At 51.1% G+C, this 25,543-nt stretch overlaps 4 protein-coding genes across 4 annotated transcripts; 2 read left to right on the top strand and 2 right to left on the bottom strand.

Annotated features, from left to right (window-relative positions):
* Positions 1 to 1,911: 1,911 nt before the first annotated feature.
* Positions 1,912 to 6,646, bottom strand: Cd2bp2 (CD2 cytoplasmic tail binding protein 2). The gene is made up of 7 exons (XM_020158769.2): positions 6,489 to 6,646; positions 5,969 to 6,071; positions 5,595 to 5,730; positions 5,300 to 5,457; positions 4,761 to 5,196; positions 4,572 to 4,678; positions 1,912 to 4,490 (listed from the first exon to the last, which is right to left on the bottom strand). The coding sequence occupies exons 2-7, from the start codon at positions 6,044 to 6,046 to the stop codon at positions 4,380 to 4,382; spliced, it is 1,026 nt and encodes a 341-aa protein (XP_020014358.1). The 5' UTR covers positions 6,047 to 6,071; positions 6,489 to 6,646; the 3' UTR covers positions 1,912 to 4,379.
* A 48-nt stretch (positions 6,647 to 6,694) lies between these two features.
* LOC109682346 (sesquipedalian-1-like) lies at positions 6,695 to 8,361 on the top strand. The gene is made up of 2 exons (XM_020157514.2): positions 6,695 to 7,334; positions 7,517 to 8,361. Exon 2 carries the CDS (start codon positions 7,571 to 7,573, stop codon positions 8,201 to 8,203), a length of 633 nt encoding a protein of 210 aa, XP_020013103.1. The 5' UTR covers positions 6,695 to 7,334; positions 7,517 to 7,570; the 3' UTR covers positions 8,204 to 8,361.
* Tbc1d10b (TBC1 domain family member 10B) lies at positions 8,352 to 19,620 on the bottom strand. The gene is made up of 9 exons (XM_020158757.2): positions 18,643 to 19,620; positions 15,138 to 15,237; positions 14,756 to 14,863; positions 14,554 to 14,660; positions 11,199 to 11,313; positions 11,002 to 11,067; positions 10,621 to 10,810; positions 10,123 to 10,277; positions 8,352 to 9,883 (listed from the first exon to the last, which is right to left on the bottom strand). Exons 1-9 carry the CDS (start codon positions 19,548 to 19,550, stop codon positions 9,218 to 9,220), a joined length of 2,415 nt encoding a protein of 804 aa, XP_020014346.1. The 5' UTR covers positions 19,551 to 19,620; the 3' UTR covers positions 8,352 to 9,217.
* Positions 19,621 to 22,916: 3,296 nt separating this feature from the next.
* Myl11 (myosin light chain 11) lies at positions 22,917 to 25,497 on the top strand. Its single transcript, XM_020158746.2, has 7 exons — positions 22,917 to 23,072; positions 23,923 to 24,015; positions 24,248 to 24,323; positions 24,496 to 24,600; positions 24,692 to 24,770; positions 25,148 to 25,196; positions 25,301 to 25,497. The coding sequence occupies exons 1-7, from the start codon at positions 23,070 to 23,072 to the stop codon at positions 25,403 to 25,405; spliced, it is 510 nt and encodes a 169-aa protein (XP_020014335.1). The 5' UTR covers positions 22,917 to 23,069; the 3' UTR covers positions 25,406 to 25,497.
* Positions 25,498 to 25,543: the final 46 nt, after the last annotated feature.

Raw genomic sequence — 25,543 nt, 5'->3', positions numbered from 1 at the left:
GAAAAATAACCTAAAGAAGAAAGGGTCAGAGGCATTGCTCAAGCTGTAGAGCTTTTACTTAGCAAGCACAAGAGTTTTAAGTAAAAAACAACGGGGCTAGGTCCTGGTGGCTCACACCCATAATCCTAGCTATTCAGGAGGTGATCAGGAGGATCGGAGTTCAAAACCAGCCTGGGCAAATAGTTCACAAACCCTATCTCGAACAAACCCTTCACAAAAAAGGGCTGGTGGATGACTCAAGGTATAGGCCCTGAATTCAAACCCCCAGTACTACAAAATAAATAAATAAATAAATAAATAAAAGCACTACCCTTCTGGTCTTCCTCCCAAAATCCAGATCTAATTGTGAAAAAAATATCAAACCCAAATTATAGGAATATTTTACAAAATACCTAACAAACACCAGCAGTCTTGAAAACTGTCAAGGTCAGCAAAAATAAGTCAAGTCTGACAAAATGTCAGACCAGAAGCAATGAGACCTGACAACTAAATATAATGTGATATCCTAGAAGGCATCATGGGATAGAAACAGGACACTAGGGAAAACTACTAAAATCAAACAAAGTGTAAAATTTCATTAACAGCAACATACCATCCCTTCATCCATTCAATGGAAAATTACTGAACAATAAAGAACAGAGTATTGATACATGCTATACCATGAAGGAACCTTGAAAACTTTGTGTTAAGGGGAAGAAGCCAGACATTAAAGACTGCATATTACCTGACTCCAATTTATCTGAAATGCCCAGAATAGGCAAATCTAGACACAGGATATCTGCTTTAGTGGTTACCAGAGGTGAAGGGTGAAAAGGGTGGGATTACTGATGGGGTAGGTTTCTTTTTTCAGTACTGGGGATTGAACCCAGGCCTAGCAAGTGCCCTATCAATTGAGCTAGGTCCCCAGCACTGGTTTCTTTTATAGTACAAAATAAAGTTCTAAAATTAGATTGTGGTAACAATTGTATAACCTTATAACTACATCAAAAGCCACTGAAGTGTGTACTTTGGGTGGATTATACCTTAAAGCTGTTAAAAAATAATAACGTGGAGCTGGGGATTGGCTCAGTAGTAGAGGGCTTGCCTTGAATTCACCAAGCCCAATGTCACTGTGGTTGTTAATTGTGACAAACATGCTACTTTAAAATGTTTTTAACAAAGCTGGGCATAGGCCGCTCACACCTGTAATCCTAACTACTCAGGAGGCAGAAATCAGAATTGTGATTCAAAGCCAGGCTCGGGCAAACAGTTCATAACGCCCTATCTCGAAAATACCCAACACAGAAACAGGGCTGGCAGAGTGGCTCAAGCAATAGAGCACCTGCCTAGCAAGCGCAAAGCCCTGAGTTGAAACCCTAGTAACACACACGTGCGCGCGTGGAAAAACAAAGTTAATAGGGGAGAGTGAATGAGCTCTGCACTATCGTAACATGTAAAAATCCGTTACTCAGGAGACTGAGACCGGATCTCGAGCCCAGTAGCTCAAGGTCAACTTGGGCAACACAGTGAGACCATGACTCAAACTTTAAAACAAAATGTTAAAGTGTACCAGGAATTATATACACGATTAGTCTTAAAATTTTATATACTAATTAATATTAGCTATAGGTAACGTAGTTTGCTTTAAAAAAATAAAAAGACAGGGGCTACGGGTTCACCTCAGTGGTAGAGTGGCTATCTAGCATTAAGCCTCTGCATTCCACCCACACCAAAAAAAAAAGTGCCTGGTTTGTGTTCAGATGTGCTACAAAGATCAGAGGCAAGAGGCCATCACAATCCTACACTAACGGAGCTGAAAAAAGGCTGTGTCCACAGAGAGAACCTAGTGACCACAGTGGTCTTGGGCGGAGGCACTTGGCTGTGCGGATATGGATTCACTTTCTACTGGGGCTGCATCAAATGACCACAGACTTAGAGGCTTAAGACAACACATTTATTATCTTACAGTCCCTAGAGTCAGGAGTTCAAAATGGATGTTCACTGGGCCAGCATTGTCAGGGGCTGCACTGTTTGTGGAAGCACTTGGGGAAGAATCCGCTGCCTTCCTAGCTTCTCCAGGACACATGCATCCCTTATCTATGGCTCCCTCCTCCATCTTGACATCCAACAGCTTAACATCCTCTCTCCTGCTGGAAGTCTCCCAACTCCCCTCTTTCACATATTAAGGACTACTGTGACTGCACCGGGCCCCTCCATAACCCACAGTAATCTCCTATTTTGAAATTCTTAACTTTATCCTATCTGCAAGGTGCCCTTTGCCACATAAGGTAACATTCACAGGCCAGCGCTCAGAATATGGGTATCATTGAGGACCACTGTTCTGCCCACCTCGGGTGTCATCAGTGAGATGTACTCAGGCCCTGAGAGGAAGATGGGGCCACTTTGGATAGGTTGAGTCTGAGGTGGCCAAACAACAGTCAAGGGAATCTCCCCTTGGTGCCCATCCATTCACCAAACACCAATTAAGCACTTCCCAAGAGACATTCAATGGGCCAGCTGAGGGTGGCTCACGTCTATAATCCTAGCTACTTGAAATCCAGAGGATCACGGTTTGCAGCTAGCCAGGCAGATAGTTCATGAGACCCCATTTCCAAAAATAACCAAAGCAAAATGGACTAGAGGCATGGGTCAAGCAGCAAAGTACTTGCCTAGCATGTGTGAGGCCCTGGGTTCAACCCCCAGTACAAGTGCAAAAAAAGAGTCATTGGAGCTATAAAGATGAACACTGTATTTCACTCATTCTAAGACATCTGCTTTTTACTTCTGAATTTTTCTGAAATCAAAGGCATCTTTTAATTCATGACATCTTACAACTCTTAACTAGCATGGTTTTCTTTCTTAGTGACACAGAAAGTCAGGGATTGAATCACCAGTGGCTTATTGAAGTCAAAGAAATTCTGATCTAAGCTGACACTAGAGGTGTACTTCATATAGAAGTTGGAATCCTCACAAGCCCATCAAAACCCCACCTGGCTGGCCAACTTTCCTAGTTCCTCACCTGACTCCTACTCCCCTAAGGCTTCTGTGTCTTGAAGCTGATACTCGGGTCCCCTGTCACTAAAGAACCCCATGAGAGACACACAAACTCAGCTCTGGTATCCCAGCAGGGTCCAGGAAGTAGCCTCTCTTGAGGTGTGCCTCAGTAATGCAAGTCAAGCTGAGGAGTTCTCAGTTGGCTGAACATGGCACACCTGGGAAGCTTTTAAAAGATCCATCACCTAGGCCACAGGCCAACTCGGTCAGTCTTAAAAGTTTTACAGCTCCTTGGGGACTCCAAAGGGCAGCAAGGGTGGCAAAGTGGAAAAACTGATCTACCTTGGTGGAAGAGAGGTGGGGCATAAGGCAGCACTGGTGGGGTGGGTGTGTGTAAAATTACAACCTTCTCCCAAGGCCCTCTCTATCAGACTCAGAATTTCTGGCAGGTGACCAGCCCAGTGATATTTCCTCAAGGCACTAGTCCTGTGCCAGACACACGTAGGAATGAAAGCTTCAAGACCTGAAAGGCCAAGTAGAAATGTCTTTGTGCCAAGAAAAATCTGGGAAAGGAGCCCACTGGGTCTGGATCAGCTGAGTTACTGTGTGACTTCCTGTGAGTCATTGCCCCTCTCTATACCTGTCCTAACCCAGGTGGCTTCGAAGGACCCTTCAAATGCCAACACTGAGTTTGCACTTCAGCTAAGTGTGGTGGGAACTGCTGTTAAGGGAGAAGGAAGAGTAAGATTAAGGTTGATACTGGCTCAGACTCTAGGGTACTCTGGATGAACTTGGCTCACTGACCCATCCCACTTCTGTCTGGTATCTAAGGAGCTCCGGAGGGGAAGAGCCAGTGAGTAAGAGGCTTCTTGCTCATCCTCAACAGGGCCCTAAAATCTTCCAGATATCCCAGCTCTCCCAGGCCTAAAATCTTTACTTCTGAGCTCTAACCCCTAGGGGCTGCAAGGTCAGAGAATCTGAGATTCTAAAAGTCAAAGACTGAAGAGCAGAACAAGAACCCAAAAGAAGCTTGAAGGAGAGCGTAAGTCTGAGTGGAGCGAGTAGATTCTGAGTAGGGAGGCCTCAGGACACCTGATAGGTCCAAGCGCTGCTGCTTAAGGGTGGTAAACAAAGATAACGTGGTCCAAGACACCACAGAAAAACTCCCAAGGAGGAACTTCATGGGAGGAAACACTCAAGGACCCAGGCAAGGCCAAAGGGACTGTGGAGAAGGCCCCGGCCTCTGGCCATCCGTGCAGCCAAGGCCCTAATCACACTCAAGGCTTTTATTGGGAAAGGGAAAGTGGTTGAAAAGCGGTCTCCAACATCCTCACTGCCTGAGGCAGATGGGCCTCCTCCACCAAGTCCAGGAAAGAAAGGCCCACTAAACTGGGCTCTCAGCAGGCTCAGGTATAGAGGTCAAAGTCAATGCGTTTGGAGTTGTAGAACTGACCACCAGGGGGGTCCAGCTTCCGGCAATAAACCCCATCTGGGAAGTAGCCTTCACTCACCCATGTCTGCAAGAAAGAGAGGGCAGAACTAAAAACAGAAGTCAGAGGAGGGAGGGACAAGGCAGAAGGACATGGAGAGGAGCTTACCTGCATCTGGGCACTGGTAAAGGGCCCGTATAGCTCAGCATCCCCTGTATTCTCCCATTTATATTCCCACATCACATCCACCAGACCATCTGCTGGCGACTCTGCTTCTAAAATAACAGGAAAAGCCATTTGGGCCTCAAGTGCCCTGCCTCCTGCCCCCAATGCCCCGCCACTGCCCTCCAAGCTCACCTCCTTTCTGGGTAGGGGTTGGGGTTTCCAGCTCCCCTTCTGCCACTTCCTCAGCAAACATATCCAGGGAGGGTGGTGGGGTAGAGTCAGGGGGTCCCTGGGTTCGGCACCCCAGCCCCTTTAGCCGCATGGCCAACCGTTCCCTTGTTTCCTGGTATACACCAAGGTTGCCTCTGGCCACCATTTGGTCAGCCAACCCAGAGAGCCGGTCTAGGCGCTGGGGGGAGCTAGGACGCCCAGTCCCCTTGCTTCCTCCTTTGCCTCCTCCTCGGGCTCCCAGACGCCTCAGTGCCCCAGCCACGGTCTCTCTTGGCAACAGCAGCTCCAAAAGTCCCTCCAAGAGTGCCTGGGCACTCATTGGTGTCTGGCCCACACTGTCCTCCTCCTCTGAGTCTAAGGTCTGGCGCTGATCAGGTGGCCGCTCCTTGATCTTCACCTGTAAGGGAAAGATAGGGAGTTACTTCTTATAAATTTTCACCAGGGCCCAGACTCAGCATTTGCCATCCCCAGGCCTCAGCCATGCCAGCCCCAGGCCACACCCAGTCAATGTTGTCCAGCCAGCTGTCTCGGATCTGAGCATCACGGTTCAAGAAGTAGTTGCCATCAGCATCAAAGTGGCCTTCCTCCATCTCTTCCTGAAGGTTGAAGGGTGTGATCCGCACACCCCCCTCACTGGGGAGTGTGGCTGCTTCTTGGCCTGCATCAAAGACATGGTAATCCCATGCTAGACATGCAAGAGAAAAGACAGAGCCTTCCTTGCTCCACACCCCTAAGGCAGAATCGATGGAGGAACACCTGTCCCTCCAGCAGAATCAATTCTTGGGTATAGCTCACCTTCTACATCTTCTGAGGCCAGGATGTCATATTTGCTGGATCCCTCATCATCATCATCCTCCTCATCGCTGTCCAAAGAGTGTTTGCCTTTAAAGCGGCTCCCAGGACCTCCCGCACCAGCCACAGGGTCCACCAGCTGTGAGCAGGAACCAGCAAGCAAGATTACTGGCTACTTCCCAAAACACTCCAGGATCTGGACTCACACTTAAAATCTTCCAAACCCATTCCTCAGAGAACAGGGAAACCCTAACCCTTTCTTCTACAGCCCCCACTTCACCCCCTTTCTTCCTCTTTACTCATACTTCCAGCTTTCTTCCCCCCCCTCTCCGGCCCCCCTTACTCCTTCCTAGAACATAGAGGTCTGGCCACCTCACCTTTTTCTTGGGGACACTGATTTCATCTTCATCATCCTCATCTCCCACGCCTTGGAAGGTCACTTTCCTTTTTGGCATGATTGACAGAGTGGACTTCCTCAAGCTGAGCCCAGAAAAAGGATGCAGAGTAAGGGAACTAGGTGAGGAATGGACTCACCACGACAGGGCCCCCGGCAAAGCAAGCATTTTTCCTGATTGCCAGGTGCAGTTTGGGAGGGGGAGGGAGCATAGAATCAGTGTGGATACCCCCACCGGGACGAAAGAAGTCAGGCTCCCCCGGGTTACCACCCCTATATCCGTCTGGCGCGACAGAGCTCAACTGGCTGACATCTGCTCTCGCACCCCCAGCGCCCTTAGAGCCCGAGCAAACCCAGGGCCTGGCGCCTCTGCCGCTCCGCTCCTCCTCGCGCCGAACTCCCAGTTCCACCTGGTGCTCCCCCAACCGCCCCGGACCGTGTGTACAAATCAAAGGGGCCCCAGAGCCACGGGCTCTCTGGCAGTCTCGCCCGCGCGCTCTCACCTGGGGATCCAGGAGGAGGCCGGGAAAGAAAAGAAGAGATGCTTTCACCAGTTACATCCGGGGCACCCGGCCGTCATCACCCGGAAGAGGACTGCGAAAGATACCAGGGGAATCCGGAAGTGGATTCTCTCCTGCCATAGGACTGAGAGAGCGGGCGGAAGTACGCAGTAAGCGGGGGAAGTTACCCCTTCCTCTCCTCTTCTCATCCGCCAGAAGTGACGAAAGCTGAGAAGGCCTAAAATGACCCGCCAAGGGAGCGCTTGAAAGCCTAGACCCTGACGGGCGGAAGTGGTTTCGATTCTCTCGCACCACAGTATGGGCTCTGGCAAAAACATGGCATCCTTCTTAAAAGGGGGCCCAGGTTCAGGATGGAGGGGCAAAGTCTTAGCAGGACTTGTGAATTTCGGTCCCAGTTTTCCTTTCCAGGAAGAGTTCAAGTCGCCCTTCCTCCAGGGCTAGCCAAGGCTCTGTACCCAATACCAACTCTTTCTTTAGCAATCTTATCTTTCAAGCCGGGCGTGCTACTGCACGCCTGAAATCTCAGTGCTCGGGCAGCCGAGGCAGGAGGATCTCAAATTCAAAGCCAGCTTGGGCTACATAGGAAGACCACGTTTTTTAAAAAATCCGACCTTCCCAGCTGTCAGAACGATGGGAAGCCCTGTTTTCCTGATGGCCCTTGGGGGACTTTCTAAACATAGTTCCCTTTAGGACCCAGGGGAAGTAATTTGCCCCACGCCTATTCCTTGGGCCAGTTCCTGGTTTCTGGATGGGAGCCACCACAGGTGAGGTGACATTGGCACCGCTGCCCAGTAACCAGGCCAGAAGCCCCTTGTTCCATGCTCTCAGGTAGGCCTAGAAAAGGACAACAGTGCCTCTCAAACCAGTTACAGGATAAAGCCCACCCCACCCCTTTGGAAACAGGGCCCAATAACCCCTGCCCAGGTTATGGAATCTGGCCCAAGCAGAGGCAGGCTGGGAAGTGGGGAAGCCCCCGGCTCTGTGCTGTACTTCATCCCTATCTCCCCCAGGCAACTGGAGGGACCGTTCCTCTCTCCCAGGGTTTGCTCCCACACTGGATCACCATGAAACTGCACCGCAAGTCCGTGCTCAGTTTCTTCTATGGACACAGAACACGGGCCCCAGACCAGGAAGGCATCCTGTTAAAGAAGGGAGCCCGAAACACCAGCTACCAGCGCCGGTGGTTCGTCCTCCGGGGGAACCTCCTCTTCTACCTAGAACACCAGGAAGACCACACACCTCTGGGCCTCATCCTGTTGGAGAACTGCCAAGTGGAGCCACGCCTTAAGGCCACAGAACCCTATGCCTTTACCATTCAGACCCCTGGGGTGGAGGGCACAAGAGGGCGGGCCTACAAGCTAGCTGCAGAAAACCAGGAAGAGCTGAGTGCTTGGCTGTGTGCGCTGGCTGGGGTGAACTGGAGAAGGCTGGCTGTACTGCTACCTGCCCTGGAAGCCCAGTACAGGGAGCTATGCCAGGCAGTTGGCCAAGAGCCAAGCTCACCCCCTAAAGATTGTAGCTTTCAGGCTGTTCTCAGTGCTCCCTCCAGCTTCCAGGAGTTGCATGAGCGTTTAGGGAAGGAGATACGCATGCTGCAAACAGTGCATAGGGGGCTCCAGGAGGATGGTGACAATGAAGACAACAGATCCCAGACAAAGCTGGTGCAGGAGTTCAACCAGTGTTTGCTGAGTGACTGAGATGGACCAAGAGCCAAGAGGCACCTATCTCCCTACCTGCTGAGATCAGTGGACTGCTTCCATAAAGACTCAGGTCCTGGCTTTCTCCCTCCCTCCCTAGTCTTTTCCCACAAAGTCCCCTCATCAAATAACAAGGCAGGAGACAGGCCCAGGTACAACGGCATGTTCTTTTTCCGGTTCCTCAAAGCGCCGCATGGGATGGGGCTGAGACAGAAGAGAATGTAAACATTGGGTTCCATTCCCTGGACTTGGGAGGACCCTTACTCAGAGAGGGGGCTTAAGAGTTGGAAGATGAAAGGTGGGGTCCTTGTGAGACAAAGCAGAGGCCTGAGAATGCAGAGCAGGTGGGTGAGGAGAAAGAGCAGGACAAGGGTGGAGGGAAAGCGGAGGACAGTTCCTATTTCAGTGCGTGTCCCCTTAAATAAACCAGAGTGCAGCAGCACTATGGAAGGAAAACCAAAGGACAAAGTGAACACCCTGCCCCTGCCTGACCTGATGCTCTGTACGTAAGTACAACACAGAGATGTCCAGAAGTAAAGCAAGGAGAGCCTTGGCCTCCCAAAAGGCAGTGGGGGAGACCGGCAGGGCTGAAGAAGGAAAAAGGAACCCAGCTCCACCTCATGGATGATGGGAGCCACTGGAGTGTAAAGAATCTGCAAATGCTGACTGCCACCACCAAGAGTCACCCCTATGGTGACAAGAGGCCAGTTAGGACAGCACCTGGGAGGGAACCCTAGAGGGAATTGGCAGGAGTGACAGAGACCCCAGCTGGGCCTAACTGGAGACAAGTGGCTCCAGACTTGGTCACGGCTACCCCAGGAAGTACAGCTGCCCCATGCACTGTGGCTGTCCGGGCTGTGTAAGAATCAGCAGCTGGCAAGGAGTGGGAAATCAAGCCACCTTCCTCAGAAAGAGGGGCAGCCTGCCAATGGGGCTGAGGGAGGACCCCAAGCCCTGCCTGTTCTTGGCTGAGGGAAAAGGAGGGGGGCCATGCAGTCCAGCCCCAGGCAGAGGTCAGAAATAAGCGTCCTGCCGGGCCTCAGCTGCTGAGGACCTGTCCCCACCATCATGGGGCCCTGGGGGCCCATCTGCCTTTCGACGCAGGGAAAGCTTCCGGCCTTGGCCCTTTTTCTCCTGCTTCTGCCGCTCCTTCTCCCGCTCCTTTTCCTGCTTCTGCCGCTCTTTCTCCTGCTTCTGCCGCTCCTTCTCTTGCTTCTGCTGTTCTTTCTCTTGTTCTTTTTCCCACTTTTGCCGTTCCTTCTCCTGCCTTTCTCGCTCCTTTTCCTGTCTCTGTCTCTCCTTCTCTTGCCGTCGGGTCTCCTTGCTGGGACCCAGGGGGGTGCTGTTGCCAGTAGGTGATGGAAGGGAAGGGTGCAGTCCCTCAGCGGTGACCATGGGCCCAGGGGCAGGCCCAGCACTGGCCCTGCGGACAGGAGGGGGTGGGGAGGGGGCCCCTCCAACTGCCCGGGAACCTCGGCTCTTCAGGCCAGGGAGGCTGAGTAGGCTAGAGGAGGGACCCAGGGGTGGCTGCTGCCTCCTGCGCTCCTCGTGGATGGCCCGGGAGCCATGTAGTCGCCGTGAAGGGCGATACTGCAGCTCTCCCCGTGTTTCCCGCCACTTCTTTAGTTGGGCTGCATTTTCCCGCTCAATCAGTGCTTCTGTCACTGGGAGGTTGGTTACCTAGACACAGGAAATGAGGGCCAAAATGAAGATGAGGCTGGAGGCGTGGTTCAAGTGGTAGACTGCCTGTCTAGCATATGCAAGGCGACTTCAAACCCCAGTACCACCAAAAAAAAGAAAAAAAGAGAAATTCGGTTTGATTCCCAGCACCACACAAAGTAAATAAATAAAGATGAGCATGGAAGTGGGCTGAAGTGGGTAGGGTTGGGGGAAGGGGTATGCTGAGGCCCAAGGCCTACCTCATGTACCAGGAAGTCCTCCTGCATGCACTGTTGGGGCAGGTTGCGCAGCTGCTCCATGGTTTCATACATGCCTTGGCAGGAGCGCAGCTTCTCCACTGAGCCCAGCGTGTGTCGCAGCAAAACCAGGGCCACCCGGAAGATAATTTTAACGCCTGCAGGGTCAGAAAGGAGAGCAAGGGGGAAGAAGGATCAGGCCCAGGATCTTGACCTGTTCCACTTAGGAGGGCTCACAGCTCCCTGTCTACTGCCAACCTTTCAGATGAGGTTACTGAGGCCCGAAGAAGGGAATGAGTTGCTATGGGTTTCTGGCTCCTGGGAGGGACAGCAGGCTTTAGATTGGTGGCTGGACAGAGACCAGGCCTGTTTTTCCAGCCTACAGGCTACTTATGGTGAAGCCTTGGCCAAACAAGTACTTTTGTCCCTTTATCACTAGAATTATGACAGGACCCTCTGGCAGCTACTATGGAAACCCCAGCCCTCATGGGGCTGAAATACCTTCGCAGAAAAACATGTCCCAGACACGTAGCACTGAAGCCCAGGGCAGGGTACGGGCAAAGATGCACATAAACCACTCTGTCATGTAGAGCACGGGGTCAATTCGCTGCCTCCGCAGATGCCGATGTGCCAGTGGGGAGGCCCGGCGCAAGAGCGCAAAAAAGATTTCTCCATCCAGCTGAATGGCCTCCTGCAGGTAGGAAGAGCCTTAAGAAGAGGGCCAGGCCTGCTGTGCCCCCCTCAGGGTAGAATCAGCCCTGAAAGGGGTCCTCACCTCAGTGGGGAGAAGTCCAAACAAGGACGGAAAGACCAGGTCCTTGCCCTCAAGGACCACCCTGCAGCCTTGGGAAAAAAGTCCCATGCACCCTTCCACTCACTCACCAGCCCTGCACTGTAGTAACCTGGGAGGTACTTGTCGCAGATTTGTACCAGGCACCAAAAGGCTTGCTGAGAGGGATAAGAAAAAGGGAGGGTAAGAGTGTGGCCTGAAAAGCAAGGAGCAGGCAGCTGCTCCATCAACCCCTATAGGCCAAGATCTTCCCGCCCCTGCTTGAAAGAAAAAGAGCACATATACTGACCTCAGCAGGCATGTGCATGAGCAGCACTGCAGCCACTGGGGCCTGGGCCTGGCAGTAGCCCTCATCAGGCCTATAGATGGTGTAGGCCTTCAGGATTCGATACAGGTCCTGTTGCCTATGGGGATTGCAGCAGATGGCAATCACAGGAGTTGATTCAAGCCTGCCCCCACCAACCCCAGCCCAGTTAGTTACAGATTAACTACATAGCTTTACTATTCCTCCAGCCACCTTCCCAGCCATGCATACCAGGGGTTCAGTCCACAATCAAAGCATTCCAGGCCCTAGTCTTCCACCCTGGGCTGCACATACCACATGCTCCCTATTCAGTGCCCAGCACAAGCCATGCTCTCTCCTGCCTTCATCTGCCACCATCCTGTAAATGTTCACGGTCATTTTCTCCAGGAGGCTTTCATCATTCACAGCATCAGTCCTCCTCTAGTACTGTCTGGTTGTTTTTATCACTCCAGAGCAGGTACCTTCCCAGGAAGGATTTGCCTTATCTGTTCCACTGGATTTCATCAGCTCTCCCAGCATGTCCAGTGGATCCTAGTTCTTGGTGAAGACTTGGAAGTAAGTTATGCCTCAGACCTGTGTCTTGTCTCTGCATTTAAAAGAATATCTACTCTACACCTGCTCCTCTTCCTTACAGGTGTCCATTGTGTTTGGAACTTTCATCTACTCAGACCCACATCAGAAAAAGAGCCTTCCTCATACCCCATGGCTAATCACCAAGTCTGAGTGATGCTACATCCTAAACACTGTTTATGTCTGCTCGCTCTCTCCACCTTCACAGCTACTTCCAGCTCAGACCTCCATTCTCTTGTCCAAAAAAAAGTACGACCTTCCAGATCCTCTCCACGCCTCCAGTATCACACATTCTCCTAACACTGTCTATAATAGCTTTGCCCAAAATCCGTTCATTCAAGCGTGATCATTTGTGTCTTATCTGCATACCACCACGCTGTTATTTATTTAATATTTTCTCTCCACTTTGCAAATCACCCATGAAATGACAGGTTTGATATGCTGGTTATTTTACCTAATACATATTAAAATAAATATGTAACTTCCATAAGCTCCCACACTACATCCACCCACTGCCTGTGTCCCTGGTTCCCTCTGTAGCTATGGGTGAACTGTCTGTGATCCTGGCCAAGCACAGCCTTTCCAATTGGGTTCTGGATCCCATCCACACTCATCCATACAGGCCATCAACCCAGCAACCTGCCATCTCTCTTGCATCACCAATTTTTCTATCTGCTAAATAATTCCCATTATCATACCAATATACTGCTATTCTTGTTTAAAAAAAAAAGTCCCCTGACCCCACTCTACCCTCCAAAGAGCACTCTTATTACTTTCTTTACCTAGACAGCAAAACTCCTCCAGAATATAGATTTGCCATCTTCAATGTCCTTCCCCCCATGCTCTAGACAGGCCTTTATACACAGCTCCACACAGCATTGCTTTTATCAAGTTACTACAGCCTCCAGGTGTTAAATCCAGAAGTCAGTTTCCAAACTGGACTGACTTGACCCCTAAGTAGAATTTCCCATAGCTGATCCTTGAAACCCTTCTTCACTTTGTATCTAGAAACCACACCCTCCTGGGTTTGGTTTTGTTTTTTCCAGTGCTGGGATTTGAACTCAGAGCCTCAACACTTGCTAGACAGACACTCTACCATTTGAGCCACTCTACCAGCCCTTTTGTGTGATGGGTGCTTTCAAGATAGGGTTGTGGGCTAACTTCGAACCATAATTCTCTTAATTTCTGCCTCCCAAGTAGCTAGATTGCAGGTATGAGCCACAGGTGCCCGGGCCCCCTCCTGGTTTTCTTCCTAACTAGAGAGTTTCTCTTCCTGATATCCTCTACTGGTTCTTAGCTTCCATTCCCAAAACACTGGCACTTTAGGGCTCAATTCTTACACATCTTCATTTTGTACCTATACTTGCTGCCTTAGGGACCTCATCCAGTTCCATGGATGGGTTAGTCCCTCTATAAAGGTGACCCTTTCAAGTTCCAATTTACCTCCAGTAAATTACCTCCAGATTTGAATATACTGTACACCTAACTTACTTACATCTCCATATGGATGTCCAACAAGCATTTTAAACTTAACATTCCAAAACTAAGCTCCTAATATGCTCCCCAAACCTACTTTCCCCCATTTCTATCAATAAATAACAGCTCCATTCTTCTAGTTTCTCAGGACAAAAACCTTATGAGTCACCCTTAACTGCTCTCTCTCTCACATTTCACATTTAATCTATTAGCAAATCTTTTTCACTATACCTTCAAAATAGACCCAGAATTTAGCTACCTCTCATACTTCCACTGCTACCTTCCTGTCATCATCTCTCCTGGATTATAGTAATGGTCTCCTAACTGGCCTGGTTCTACTTTTGTTTCCCTACAGTCTATTCTCAACACAGCATCCTTTTTAAATTAAGTCAGATCTGGTCACTTGTAACCCCATCCCCATGCATAATCTCTATTCTCCTTTCCTGCTTTCAACTTTTCTGGAATACTTACCACCATTTCACACATACTTTCCTTCTTTATCTTATATATTGCTTATCCCTACCAAAACATAATAAACCCCACAAGGACAGGAGGTTTTGGCTTTTGGTTCACTTCTGTCATCTGTGACTACAACAGTGCCTAACAGATAGCAAGTACTCAAACATATGTTAAAAGATGAACTTACTGATTAAAAAATATGTCCATGTTTAGCTGGGGATATAGCTCAGGGGTAGAGCACTGCGCCTAGCATAACAAGTTCCTGGGTTTGACCCCTAGGACTACAGAAAAAAAAAAAGTCTGTCTAATCACCCAAGATCATCTTCCAGACTACTAGGGGATGGTATTAGGAGGGGGGGTGTGTGTGTGTGTGTGTTTGTGTGTGTACACACGCACACCACAGCTTGCAGAAGATTAGCCTACAAAACAGAAACCCAGGTGTCTTCCCATGGCATTTAAGAACTCAGCTTTGGTGGTCTAGCTCCAAACTTCTTTTTCAGCCTCAGCTCTACCCAATCCCACTGTCTAGACACTGCTTATACAAGTACCCAGGCACAAAAAGTTTGCACCCCCCCCCCACATACCACTCTCGTCTACCCTTCAAACCCTAGCTCAAATACAACCGATTTAATGAATCCTTGATATGCCCTTCCCCCCACACACCCCCTCACACAACCCTAGCTCTGAGTCCAGAACACTTTCTTTGACACAGCTTGATTAAGGATCACTCTTCTACAAATCCTGGAGGGCAAGAACTACTTTCAACCCAGCTTTATATCACCTGGAACCTTTAACAAATGTTTGTTGATGGTCCAACATGGTCCGGCCACCTTACCCATGCCCCCCTCGAGCAGCAAACATCTCGTGGAATGGGAACTGGCGGTGCAGGTCCTTTTCAATCACATCCAGCCACTTGGGGTCCCCAGGGGCCCGTTCCAACTCCTGCAATGGGACAGCAGGGATTATCTCAGGATCTGGGGAAAGTGACATCCTTGTAGACAAGGCCACATGCCCCCACACCTTGGAGCTGGACGCACCTCAAACTTGCCCGGGTTCTGTTCCAGAAGTTCCTTGCTATTAGACAGGTACTGCCAGGCCTTGGCTCTGAGGGAGGAGGGGATCCCCTTCCGGCAGCGCAGCTTCACCTAAGGGACATCCAGGAGACAGCTTCAGGGGCTGGCACAGCGCTCAAGATTTTCTCAGCAGTCCTCAGATTCCCTCAGAACAACTCCCATATGCCAGACTGGACCTGACTTGGTCTGGCCTAGATCAAAGGTCCTCATCCTCTCCTGGTCCAAGTAACACCCACCTCCAAAATGATTCAGAGGGCAGATACTATCAGTTTCCCAGGCTCTTCTGGAGTGTTGTCCCTCCCCCACCCTAGTACATTGCCCAGCCCACCATGCAACCCTCTCAAACCTTCTGGAAACGCCGTGACAGCCACTTATCCCAATTATTGAACATCTCCAGCCACTTGAGCTCCCGCTGCCGAGCCACATCCACAGGAATGGAGCTCTCTCTGTGGGATGGGGGAGCATGGAAGGGGTCAGTAGCCATAGCATAAAACCTGGGTTGCTGAGAGAGCTGAGCCAGTCACCTCCCCAGGTTCAAATGAGAAACTGCACACTTTGTGAGCTACCAAACTCCAGAATGTCTGGCCACTTGGCCATCCATGGCCTTATTCACCACACTAAAAATTCTTCCTTCCCTATTGGATCTTTACATAGAGGTCATGTGCAAATACCACTCTGGCACATCCAAATTTGGAGAGTACAGAATATTAAAAGCCACATTTTGGCTGGGGATACAGCTCAGTGGTAGAGCACCTGCCTAGCATGCACAATGGCACCTGAGTTTGATCCTCAGTGCCAAAAAAAACCCCACAACAACAACAACAGCTAAATAAAAGCCACATTTTGCATTAGTCTTGGATCCAAGTTCTAGCTTTACCACTTACTCATTGTGTGACTTTGGGCAAGTCATTTAATTCTTCTAAGCCTCAATTTCATTTGTAAGGTGAAAAGAATAACAATATCCAGCTGAAGGGGCTTGTTGAGAGGTTATATGAAATAATACATAGCAGGTAGCTAAGTAATAATTTTTTTGTTTTTGCAGTACTGGGGTTTGAACTCAAGGGCTCATGTTTTCTAGGCAGGCATTCTACCACTTTGAGCCACTCTTTTTTGTGTTGGATATTTTTCAGATAGGGTGCAAACTATCTTCCCTGGCTGGCTTCAAACTTCAATCCTCCTGATCTCTGCCTCCTGAATAGCTAGGATTACAGGCACGAGCCATTGGCGCCTAACAGTAATAGCAATTATTATCCTCAAATAAAACACAGAACAAATGTACTTCTCTGTCTCCTTAGAAGCAACTGAGTTTCATCCTATCAGATTCTGAAGCTCCCTTGGGCCATCTGGGGTTTCCTCTACCTCCTCGAAACCTCCCCAGATTCTCAGACAAATGAAGCTCTTCTTGCCCAGTTTGCCCTTGATCTGTTACAGCCTCACACTTAAAGTGCCCCATCTGTTTTGAAGCAGTTACTTGTTGGAGCCAGTACCAGGAGGAGAGTGAAATGGAAGAGTAAGCTTGGGCTAAGACCTAAGCTTACCTCCCAGTTCTGAAGAATATTGCCAGGTGATAACCTAAGTCTCCTCCTCAGCTATAAAATGGGATGCCACCACATACAAAGTTATGAAGAAAGCCTGGTACCAGACGCTCACACCTGTAATCCTAACTACTTGGAAGGCTGAGATTGGTAGCCTGAGGCCAGCCCAGGCAACTACCTCTCAAGACCTCCATCTCCAAAAAATAACCAGAGCAAAAATGGACTGGAGCTGTGGTTCAAGCAGTAGAGTATCTGCTTTGCAAGCACAAAGCCCTGCATCCAAACCCTCCTACCCCACACAAGTTATAAAAAGTATGGAGAAAAAGCATATAAAGGATTATTAAATAGAAGAGACTCATTAAATATTGGTTTCTGTTGTCTTAGAAGCTCCTGAACAGACATCATTTCATTAACCTTTATCGAAAATCAGTTTTAAACTCTAAGGGCTGAGAAAATTAAGATACCTTTTCTGCCTTCAGTGTCTCAGCACTGGGCGCTGGTGGCTCACACCTGTTATCCCAGCGACTTGGGAGGCTGAGAGACCCCCATCTCCAAAATAACCTGAACAAATGAACTGGAGGTGTGTCTCAAAGCAGTAGACCTCCTGCTTTCAAGTGCAGAGTCCTGTGTTCAAACCCAAGAGGGGCGATAGCTCTGACTCTAAAATAGTTTGGGAAATGCAATGATAGATGCACAGAAGAGGGCTGTAATTGGAGAGGGGGTGGTGGATACCAGGGAAGGCTTCCTGGAGGAGGGGACATCAGCGGTAACCCATAAGGAATGAGTAGAAATTAGCATGTAATGAAGGGGGAAAAGAGCATTCCTGTCAAGTGGGACAGGACTAAATAAGAACAGGGAGCAACTACAACAGCTCAGCAGAAGCACAGCACAGAGTGGCTGGTGATAAGTGGTGGGAAGTCAGACCAGAGAGCTGGCGTGGCTGGACAGTAAGAAGCTTGCCTTTGGGTAAACAACTTGGACTTTACCCTGTAGACAAAAAAGCTTTCAAGGTAACCTGTGCCACAGTCAGCCTTGCCTCAGAGGACCAAAACAGAATATAGCACCCAGTACAGTGCCAGGCATACAAGAGGGTCTCTCTAAACTCGAATTCAACCCAAGTTCCTTGGGACAGCCTGGTATTGAGGAAAAAGCCACTGGTAGTGCAATTCACTCAATTGCTCTAACTCTAGTTCATCTGTAAGCGGGCATGGAAAAGCACCAGGGTCAAACTTCAGTTACCTCCCCCACATCAGGCCATGAATGCTGGTGCTCAATCAAAAGTTTTATGATTTTTGTTAGCTTATAAACCCTGCCACAAGCATTCCCCAACCCCAACACAGCCATGACTAAAGCCCTCTCATTCCTCATGATTCAGATCAGCTTCAGCTGAATTCCCACACTGGGCAAAAAAAATCCCTTCCCCAGGTGATCACTAAATTGTCAGGCTACACCTGATGTATTGTATTGAAACCAACTGTTTAAGTACTCTTCTCTCCGTCCAGATGAGGTCCTTGTAGGATTATTTTATCTTCAGTCACAGCACAGGGCCTGGCACCAGCGTGCTCAGGCGATGCTGTAGGCTGAGCTGACCAGCAGGTTAAGGGGACACAGAAACAATGTGCAGGATCCAGACAGAGGGAAGGAAGAAGTCAGAAAAGATCACACCCCCACCTAAGGAGTGACTCAGGCCCATGGAGGGAACTAGGAAAGAGTAAGCCACACTGGGGAGATGAGGAAATGGGGAAGAGGCCTTCCCCACCCCTTTCCTTTAGTGAAGACACAAGACTGCCCTGTTTCAGAAGGGCCCTGTCTTCAGGGTCTCCCTTCTATTAACCGGACTTCCCCACCTCATCACTCCAGCTGTGTAACAGGGAGGTGCCCACATCCCTCCCAGACTCTGTCCCAGGAGGTGCCAAAGGTCTCTACCACACCCCGCCCCCAACTAACTTTCCAGAATATCAGACCTATATTATAGTTGGAATATCTTATCAAAGAGCTGGGATGACTTTAGGTGTCATCTCATTCAACCTTCACAGAGGAGGAAACTGAGGCTCAGAAATAGGGATGCCACTAGCTCAAGGGCACACTAACACACCAAAGGCAAGGTCTAGGCCTAGACCAGATGTGCCAGTCCCTGGTCCCAACCTCCCCCTAAACATGCCACCAACTCCGTGGAAACCTCAGGATGCGCTAGGTACCACAGCCCCACTAATCACTCGCTGGATCCTCCGGGGAGGATGCCTAAGGTGTGTCATTTCGCCCTTCCCAACCTCCACTTCCCGGGACCGTCCCACCAGGTGCCCTCTGGCTACTCACAGGCTGCCCGAGTACTGGCTGCCCCCGAGGAAGCCATACTTGTCCGTCTTGCGCAGGGCCAGCCCGTTTATCTCGGAGTCTGAGCCCATAGAGCTCACATCATCTGCCAGGGACTCCAAGGTTCCGGACATGAGGCTCACGGAGTCCAAGTAGCTCAGAGTGTCCGGGGCCTGTCCTCGAGGCCCAGAGATGCCAGGCCCCAGACTGGACGTGGAGCCCAGGTCTTGCGAGTTCTCAGCCGGCTCCGGAGCTGGGGTCACCGTCACGACAGCCATCAGAGCCTCACCGGTCTCTGGAGCGCTTGTGCCAGGCCCTGAGGGGTCCTCAGGAGCCTGTCCTGCTGATGCTGATGTTGCAGCTCCATGTCCACTTGTCACCTGTTCTGCTGCACCCCGTGCAGTCACTCCTGAGGCCACTGTGGTTCCCGGCTTGGGGGCAAGCGGGGGTTTGGCGGCCAGAGCCCCAGGAGCCATTCTGGAAGGGGTCCTGGTAGGGGTCCCGGTAGGAGTCCCCGGTCCTGGGACAGGTGAGGTTCGAGTCTCTTCCGTCTTCGGAGCGTCCACCCCTGAGGCCGGAGCTGCCGACGTCTCGGCTTCTGCCACGGCCGCCGGCACGGAGGACTCCGAGCCGGAGGGGACCTGAGACTCCGGGGCTTCAGGCGAGGCCTCCAAAGTTAGCACCACCACCGTGCTTCCCGGGACGGTCAGGGCCTGGCCCGGGACCCAGGCGGGCCGAGCCTCCCCGGGGGCCACCAGGGTGACGGGGGCCGAAGTGGCCGTAGTCACTGGCGGTCCCGGAGCCACCACCACGACGGGCCCGGCCCGGGAACCCCGTGGCGGCGGCGAGGGGGCCGCAGGGGCGCCATGACGGCGCGGCGGGGCCACCAGGGGCGCCGGGCCCGTCTCCATAGCCGCGGGCCGCCCCTCACATCCCCCGGCCGGGGAGGCCGAAGAAGGCGCCGCCCCTCAGGCCGCCCCGAGCCGCCCGCCCGGGAAGGGGAGAGGGCGAAGGGCGCGGCCCGGCGTGCGCCAGGGGCGGGGCGGCGCGCGGCGACCGCGGGACGCGCGGAGGCGGGGCAGGGGTCGACGTGCGCCTCCCGCCGGGGTCTCGCTCTTGCCCTCGCACCCCTCTCGCGCTCCCGCCGCCACCCCCTCCCTCCTGCTTGGGGCGAGCGGCCGACGCTGCGCCTGCGCATACGCGGTGGAGTGGCTAGAGTCTTGGCATTCTACGCCTGCGCGCGGGCGGGTCCATCGCGCCCCTTTTTTCTCCCGCCTCGTCAGAGGACTTGGGCGAATAATAGAGAGAGGAAACTGGGTTCCTGCCAATCGATGGAAGGGTGGGTGGGGTTGGAGGCGGGAAGTGGGTGGGTAATCAAGAAAAAGGAAACGGAGAAGGCGGAGGTCTAGGAGACCAATCAGAGAGTTCGTGAAGGCAGGGGGCGGGACGAAGAAAAGACCAGTAGAAAAGCAGGAACTTGAACCTCCTGGCCAATAAACGTGGCTGGAGAGTGAATGCCCGCGGAGGGCGGGGAGTGAGGCAGGTGCTGTACAGTAAGAGGCAGGGCTTGGCAGTCTTCTGGCCAATAGAAACGGTGAAAAGAGAGCCAATGAAAAGGGGAGTAGGCGGTCAAATTGACAGTGATGTCTTTTCGGGCGCTGACAGCACCCACAGTCAATACCAAGAACTGAGGAATTCTTAGGTCTCCCAAGATGGTCAGGAAGGAATGACAGTTGGGGAAAGGCGGACCAAACGTGATTAATTTCTCTCGACATCCAATGATTGCTTTCTTCCACTTTGGCAAGAGGGGAAAGACAGAAAACGGCGTCAGCCAATGGTACCATCGAAGGGGCAGGGATGATGCCAGCAGGCTGTGCCAGCCCAGGGATAGTCGGTGACAACCGGAGACAAGCACGAGAGGGGGTGATAGTTGGGGACAGCGCGGAGAAGAGGCGAGGGGCATCCGAGCAGCTGTTCACCATCAGCAGTGCCTGCTGCCTCTCCTTAGTCCTTTCTGGGTCTCCATTCGGCTCCTGAGCCCCACCACAGACCAATGCACCGATCCAGGACTGTTGACCTCACTGCCTGATTCCACTATAATGAGAGCCAAGTCCCTAAGCAACTCGTCCCCCTGGATCCATTTTCGGCAGAAATCCAAAGCCCACGTCCCTCTTCTCAGTTTCCACCTATCTGAGTTCCGTCCCCAAAACTCAGGCTTCATTTCCTCAGACCTCATCTCTCGGAGTGCTCCTCCATTCTAGTGGGAAACCCAAATCCATGAATCCACAATACCATGAACTCTTATCTGTGTTCTTGTTCTTTGGGGGTGGGAGTCCAGGACTCCAGTACTATCAGTCTTTCCCCCGTTCTTGCCATATCTCTCTGTGATCTAAATTTTCTTCTTGAACCTAAACCCCAATATCATGAGCCCTTCGTGTTGCCCTTAGACCATAACATAAAGACCTGCCTTATGATCTCCAGCCTTCCAAATATTGCTGCTCTGACCCCCATTCTCTTGAGCCCAGGGTTAGAAGGCCTCAATATGTATTTAGTGTCCACGTCCATCACCTTCTAATTCTAGTCAGACGTAGCTCTCAACTTCCCAGTTTCTCCCTGGTTTCTGAGTTCTCTGAGACTCCTCAGAGCCTCCCAGATCAGACCCAGATCCTAGGATACCCTGCCTATTTAGCATGTGATCTTCTCAACATCCCCTCCTTCCATTTGACTCAAATTTACTGAGCACTGCCTATTCCCCTTTTTGGAGTCTTCCTCCCTTCCCAGAACCCACTGAGTGGGCTCCTCCCTGGCCTGGACCCCCATGGTAACCATATAAGGCGAGGCAGCTGCCATCTGAGGGTAGGGAGGGGCTGGTGCAGGAGGCCAAAGACAGCTGCTAAGTTTAGGGTGGCTCCTTCTCTCTTCTTAGACACAACAGGTGGCTGGGCCCCAGTGCCCAGAAAAGAAAATGTCTTAGAGGCATTGGCATGAGTTGGAGAAGGAGGCAGGGAAGAGACACCTACTTCAGGACATCAGGTCCTAGAGGGAGCAGGAGATGGGTGTCTTTGCCAACCTGGGACTTCCCCTGTCACTATTTCCTCAGACTTGTACTCATGGAGGGACTGAGGTACTGAGGCCCAGAGGGGAGGAAAGAGTACTTCAAAGACACACAGCCAAGCTGGTTCTTACCTAGAATGAAGAGAAAAGCCATTCAGTCACCTAGGAGGAGGTGCCAGCTAGCTTCCCTTTTGGTGTCTTTACCTCCCCTTCTTTGAGACCCAGACTCCACACCAATACCAAGAGAAATGATCTGCCCTCATAGGAGACCATGTCCTTCTCTCACTTCAAACTTAAGTGTCCCAGGGTCTCTTACCCTCAGCCTGGCATTGAAAATCTACTACTTCTGGTCACTAACACTTTGCATCCTCTGCTCTAGACCCATCACAATACTGGCTACCCGGACACCTGATCTTTCATTGTCCAGACCTTTGCCCATGTTATGCTCTCTGCCTAGCATGTCTGCCCCTCCACCTTTACCTGTCTTGCTTCATTGGCCTTCTAGAAGCCACTCCTATACTCCTAGTCAGGGCCGTTGTGCTAACTACTTCTGGGCTCCTGACCAGTCAATATGTCCAATATGTAACTTTTAGTATTTATTCCTGTCCTCTATGTCTAGACTGCTATGTTCTATCAGTTAATTGTTAATTATAATGCAAATTCTGGGGGATGGGAATTACATTTTCATTTTACAGAGGGGAAACCAAGGCCAGGGGATTGAAGCACAAAGCCTGAGACCACTGAGTATCTTTTCTCATAAAATCCCCCCTCTCCTTGAATAGGATATAGCAGAAGTTCCTGATTCTCCAGCTTCCACAGATGGTTCTCTTCATCTTTAAACTCTGCCACTACCCACACATATTTACACACTTGATTGTGCACTTCAGGATGTGGGAGCGCAGGGGTTGTGTTTGCCAAAGGGTACCCACAAAGCCCAGCACACTACCTGGCACACATTAGGTGCTCAATAAATGTTTACTGGGTTTAGATCTGAGCCCAGTTCACTCAAGAACACAGACTCATTTTTTCTCCCAGAACTGTGTCTTGCTTGGGCTCCCCTCTGAGCTCTGACACAACCCAGTCCCCTTTTAGGAGAAAGAACATCCCTTCCTGCCTAGCTCCTAATGAGACATGCATCCCAAGACCCACTCCCTCCTCCCTCCCTGGGCTCCAGCTGCTGCGGGCCCTCCAAGAAAGGAGAGGCCCTGAGCTGGGCTATTTTGGTATCTGGGGTGGGCACCCACAGGGCTAAGGTTACCCTGGTATGTTAAGGGCTCCCTGGGACAGGACTATATAACCCCAGAGGGACTGCCCCAGGTTGACTATCTGCCTCTTTCTAGCTGGAGCCGCTGCCTTGCCCCTGGGAGAACTAAGACATGGTGAGTGAGAATCCCCAAACCCTGGTCAGATCCCTTCCACTCAGGGCAACCTTGCTTTTCCTAAGTACCTGCTTCCCAACCCAAGAAAAGGTAAAAAGATGGCTCCTTTGTTTCTTGCATCACTAATGGGAGACAGTGAGGGCCTAAAGGGCCCAGTCAAGGATAATCTTCCCAAGCACTCCACTCACAGGGCCCTCAAAGTGTGCTCCACCTCTTCTTGCACTTCATCTTCCTAAAGCCCGCTGTGACCAGCCAAATGAGAATTCCCACTCCCATTTTATAAATGAGGTTCAGATAGGGCAAATTAATAGATCAGGGTCTTACAGTAAGTCTGGGGCTCTAGCGAGGCAATCTGAGAGTACTGAGAAGGGAAAGAAGCTTCCACCTATTGGGCAGGGTGGAGAGATGGAGTTTCAGAACTACAGATCAGAATTTGGGGGATGCAACCAAAACAAGCCCCCTTAGCCAAGAGGTTCCAAAGAGGGGAAGAGTTAGAAAAAGAGGACTCAAAGAGCTCTGAATCTGAACAGACAAGGTGGCATAAGTCTGTAATCCCAGCAATTTGGGAGACTGAGACAGGCAAATCACTTCAGCCCAGGAGTTCAAGTCCAGCCTGGGCCACATAGGGAGACTCTGTCTCAAAAAAAAAGGAAGGTAGAGTGCTGCCTAGCAAGTGCAAGGCCCTGAGTTCAATGCCCAGTACCATCAAAAAAAAAAAAAAAAAAAAAAAAGGAAGGAAGGAAAGGAAAAGAAAGAAAGAAAGAAGGAAAAGAACACTGAACATAATCCACTGACCCAGAGAGGTATAAGAACTGACCCAAGGACCCTTTATCCAACCCTCACCCCCTAGGCACCCAAGAAGGCCAAGAGAAGGGCAGCAGCAGAAGGGAGCTCCAATGTCTTCTCCATGTTTGACCAGACTCAGATCCAGGAGTTCAAGGAGGTGAGTGAGGGGAAATGGAAGACTGAAGGCTGACCAAAGGCACCCCTACCACTCCCTCTCCCTGGAATGTGCAACTGTTGTGGAGAGAGAGAGGGTTTAGAATTCCTTCCTCCCCTCCCTGCTTGGGGTGGAAGAGGGCAGCTGGCTGGAAGCCAGAATCTTAACTGCCTGGGGTGGCAGTGCTGAAGCTGGGTCATAAAGGACCTTACGCCCCCACCCCTGGCTTCCACAGGCCTTCACTGTAATTGACCAGAACCGAGATGGCATTATTGACAAGGAGGACCTTCGGGACACCTTTGCAGCCATGGGTGAGCCCTTCACTCCTACCTATAAAAATTCAAAGCTGTAGAGTCTGAGGGAATTCAGTGGTCTTGAGCCTCAGTCTACCCAACTGAAAAATGAGTGGCATGACCTAAATGTATAAGAAGCAGCCCTGATCCCAGGACTCAGCTCAGCTCCTGTTTTCCCTGTCCTCTCCAGGCCGCCTCAATGTGAAGAATGAGGAATTGGATGCCATGATGAAGGAAGCCAGTGGCCCCATCAACTTCACGGTCTTCCTGACCATGTTCGGGGAGAAGCTCAAAGGCGAGTGACCTGTCCAGGGTCTAAGCCCCCAGTTGTTCCCTTCCCAGACCTCCAGGTACCCTCTGAACTCATATGCCCTCTGACCCCTCAGGTGCTGACCCTGAGGATGTGATCACAGGAGCCTTCAAGGTTCTGGACCCTGACGGGAAGGGCACCATCAAGAAGCAGTTGTAAGTGGTCCCTCCAGCTGCTCCCACAGGGATAGCGTCCTTAAATTCCTACCAAGGTCGAGGTCAAGCTTGGGCTACTTAGCAAATGCCAGGCTACACAGCAAGACCCTGGCTCAAAAAAGAAAACAAAATTCCTACAAGGGCAGGCACTGCCAGCATAAGACAGAAGAAAGAACTTGGCGGTAATATTACATTTTCACAGCAAACTGGGGGACAAAAGCAAGCGGGGAAGCCGGAGTGTTTGGGAGACTAGTGAGAGATCTAAGAGCAATTACTGGTTTCCAGGGAAGACTGGGGGTGGCAGTAGGGATGGAAGTGAGAGGGAGTGGACAGGAATCACGAATTCAGTATCAACTCTCCGAATGTCACCTCTCCAGCTTGGAGGAGCTGCTTACCACGCAGTGTGACCGCTTCTCTCAAGAGGAGGTGAGTGGGGGAGGGGCTGGGCGGAATGACTGAAAGGGGGGTAGGGAGGAAGGTGAGAGGGCGGCTACAGGACAGGTCCGGGATGTCCGTGTGTCTTCCCACAGATCAAGAACATGTGGGCTGCCTTCCCACCCGACGTGGGCGGCAACGTAGACTACAAGAACATCTGCTATGTCATCACGCACGGTGACGCCAAGGACCAGGAGTAGGGGACCCTTTTAGACTTTGGATGCTCAACGCCTCCAGCCACTCTGACCCTACCCCCGACTACCAATAAAATTCAACTGGTCTTTGTTTCTTATTGGCGGCGCCTGCAGTATGTTTCTGTGAGAGGGACGCAGGAGCGA

This window comes from Castor canadensis, chromosome 17 (genome assembly GCF_047511655.1).
Source record: "Castor canadensis chromosome 17, mCasCan1.hap1v2, whole genome shotgun sequence".
NCBI classification, from domain to species: domain Eukaryota; kingdom Metazoa; phylum Chordata; class Mammalia; order Rodentia; family Castoridae; genus Castor; species Castor canadensis.
The sequence above is the reverse complement of the archived record's forward strand: the minus strand, read 5'-3'. Positions and strand labels throughout refer to the sequence as shown.

What these genes read in the sequence shown, in the direction of transcription:
- LOC109682346 (XM_020157514.2), top strand. Translation starts at nt 7,571, where the DNA reads ATGAAACTGCACCGCAAGTCCGTGCTCAGTTTCTTCTATGGACACAGA.
- Cd2bp2 (XM_020158769.2), bottom strand. Translation starts at nt 6,046, where the DNA reads ATGCCAAAAAGGAAAGTGACCTTCCAAGGCGTGGGAGATGAGGATGAT. An exon ending in AACCCCTACCCAGAAAGGAG is followed by an intron (nt 4,679 to 4,760) that starts GTGAGCTTGGAG and finishes CTGTTATTTTAG; the next exon opens with AAGCAGAGTCGCCAGCAGAT. An exon ending in TTACCAGTGCCCAGATGCAG is followed by an intron (nt 4,491 to 4,571) that starts GTAAGCTCCTCT and finishes TCTTTCTTGCAG; the next exon opens with ACATGGGTGAGTGAAGGCTA.
- Tbc1d10b (XM_020158757.2), bottom strand. Translation starts at nt 19,550, where the DNA reads ATGGAGACGGGCCCGGCGCCCCTGGTGGCCCCGCCGCGCCGTCATGGC. An exon ending in TGTCACGGCGTTTCCAGAAG is followed by an intron (nt 14,864 to 15,137) that starts GTTTGAGAGGGT and finishes GATGTCCCTTAG; the next exon opens with GTGAAGCTGCGCTGCCGGAA. An exon ending in GTTACTACAGTGCAGGGCTG is followed by an intron (nt 10,811 to 11,001) that starts GTGAGTGAGTGG and finishes TCCTACCTGCAG; the next exon opens with GAGGCCATTCAGCTGGATGG.
- Myl11 (XM_020158746.2), top strand. An exon ending in GTTCGGGGAGAAGCTCAAAG is followed by an intron (nt 24,601 to 24,691) that starts GCGAGTGACCTG and finishes CTGACCCCTCAG; the next exon opens with GTGCTGACCCTGAGGATGTG. An exon ending in GGCACCATCAAGAAGCAGTT is followed by an intron (nt 24,771 to 25,147) that starts GTAAGTGGTCCC and finishes TCACCTCTCCAG; the next exon opens with CTTGGAGGAGCTGCTTACCA.